This window comes from Sinocyclocheilus grahami, unplaced genomic scaffold (assembly GCF_001515645.1).
Source record: "Sinocyclocheilus grahami isolate Dianchi unplaced genomic scaffold, SAMN03320097.WGS_v1.1 scaffold17346.1, whole genome shotgun sequence".
Lineage (NCBI taxonomy): Eukaryota > Metazoa > Chordata > Actinopteri > Cypriniformes > Cyprinidae > Sinocyclocheilus > Sinocyclocheilus grahami.
This window is the reverse complement of record NW_015516570.1, coordinates 1652-2747: the sequence shown is the minus strand read 5'-3', so window position 1 is coordinate 2747 and position 1096 is coordinate 1652. Positions and strand designations below refer to the sequence as shown.

Below are 1096 nucleotides of genomic sequence, written 5' to 3'. Positions count from 1 at the left end.
ATGCTGATACTATTTTTTATGAAAATGTTGTATCAAATAGCATTTTCACTAGTGGCCTCAAATATTACTACATGATACCATCACTGTATCATGGAGCAGTAGTTGTTGTTTTATTTTTATTTAACTTTTTCTCACATTATCATAGTAACCGTTTAGAAAGTTCCAGCACAGTCCTCTGAACTTTGAGTCATGTATATTACCTATGTTGATTATGACTCTTGTCTAACTGCTGTCTTACTCTTCTCTGTCACAGTGTGAGTGTACAGTCAGCATGGCAGAAGCGCATCAGGCTGTGGCCTTCCAGTTCACCGTCACTCCTGATGGCATCGACCTGCACCTGTGTCACGAGGCCCTGCGCCAGATCTACCTGTCTGGTATCCACTCCTGGAAGAAGAGGTTCATCAGGTTCAAGGTGACTTCACAACTGACCTCCTTATCCAACTGATTAAAGAGTTACAGTACACAAGTAACATTATCTAATCAGCTCTGAGTGTCACTTTGAAATATCAATGTTTAATTGATTTTCTTCAGGATAGTTTGTGCTTTGAAAATGATTGCAAAGCCCATTTGAATAGAACTATGTTTTATTATATTAATATTTGTTTAATATTAGATTATTTTGTGTTTCCGTAGAATGGTGTCATGACTGGAGTCTATCCAGGAAGTCCCTCGGGACTCCTGGTTGTTTTGGTGGGTTACATGTCCACCACCAAATATGCCAAAATAGACCCATCCCTTGGGATGTTCACTAAACTGTCAAAACACCTACCAATCAGGTAAACCACTAAACAACAGTCACCTTTTTGTCATTAGTTATTAGCAATTTATTATGATACATTTGGAAGATACCCTGTAAATAAGTCAATAACATGACAATCTTGCCAGAAGTTGTTAATAGGAAAAAAGTATAGCTGTCAGAAATTCAATATGCATACATGAAGGTCTGATTCTTTGCTTTGTTTTAGTTTTATCTAGTTTTGTTTTGCTTTTTGTTTTGTTTTGTTAAAAAAGTATAACTGTTAAAAGTCCAAAAACATATGCAAACACAAAGGTCTGATTCTTGCTTTGTAGTTTTTGTTTTGTTTTTGTTTTTTTT

At 35.9% G+C, this 1096-nt stretch overlaps 1 protein-coding gene across 1 annotated transcript in view; it reads left to right on the top strand.

Annotated features, from left to right (window-relative positions):
* Positions 1 to 257: 257 nt before the first annotated feature.
* LOC107579435 (carnitine O-palmitoyltransferase 1, liver isoform-like) overlaps positions 258 to 1096 on the top strand; it is a gene marked incomplete at its 3' end in the record, with an annotated part of 2407 nt that continues 1568 nt past the window's right edge. Inside the window, exons 1-2 of the mRNA XM_016265268.1 lie at positions 258 to 412; positions 634 to 774. Coding sequence (XP_016120754.1) covers positions 272 to 412; positions 634 to 774 — 282 coding nt within the window. The remainder of the gene's footprint in view (positions 413 to 633; positions 775 to 1096) is intronic.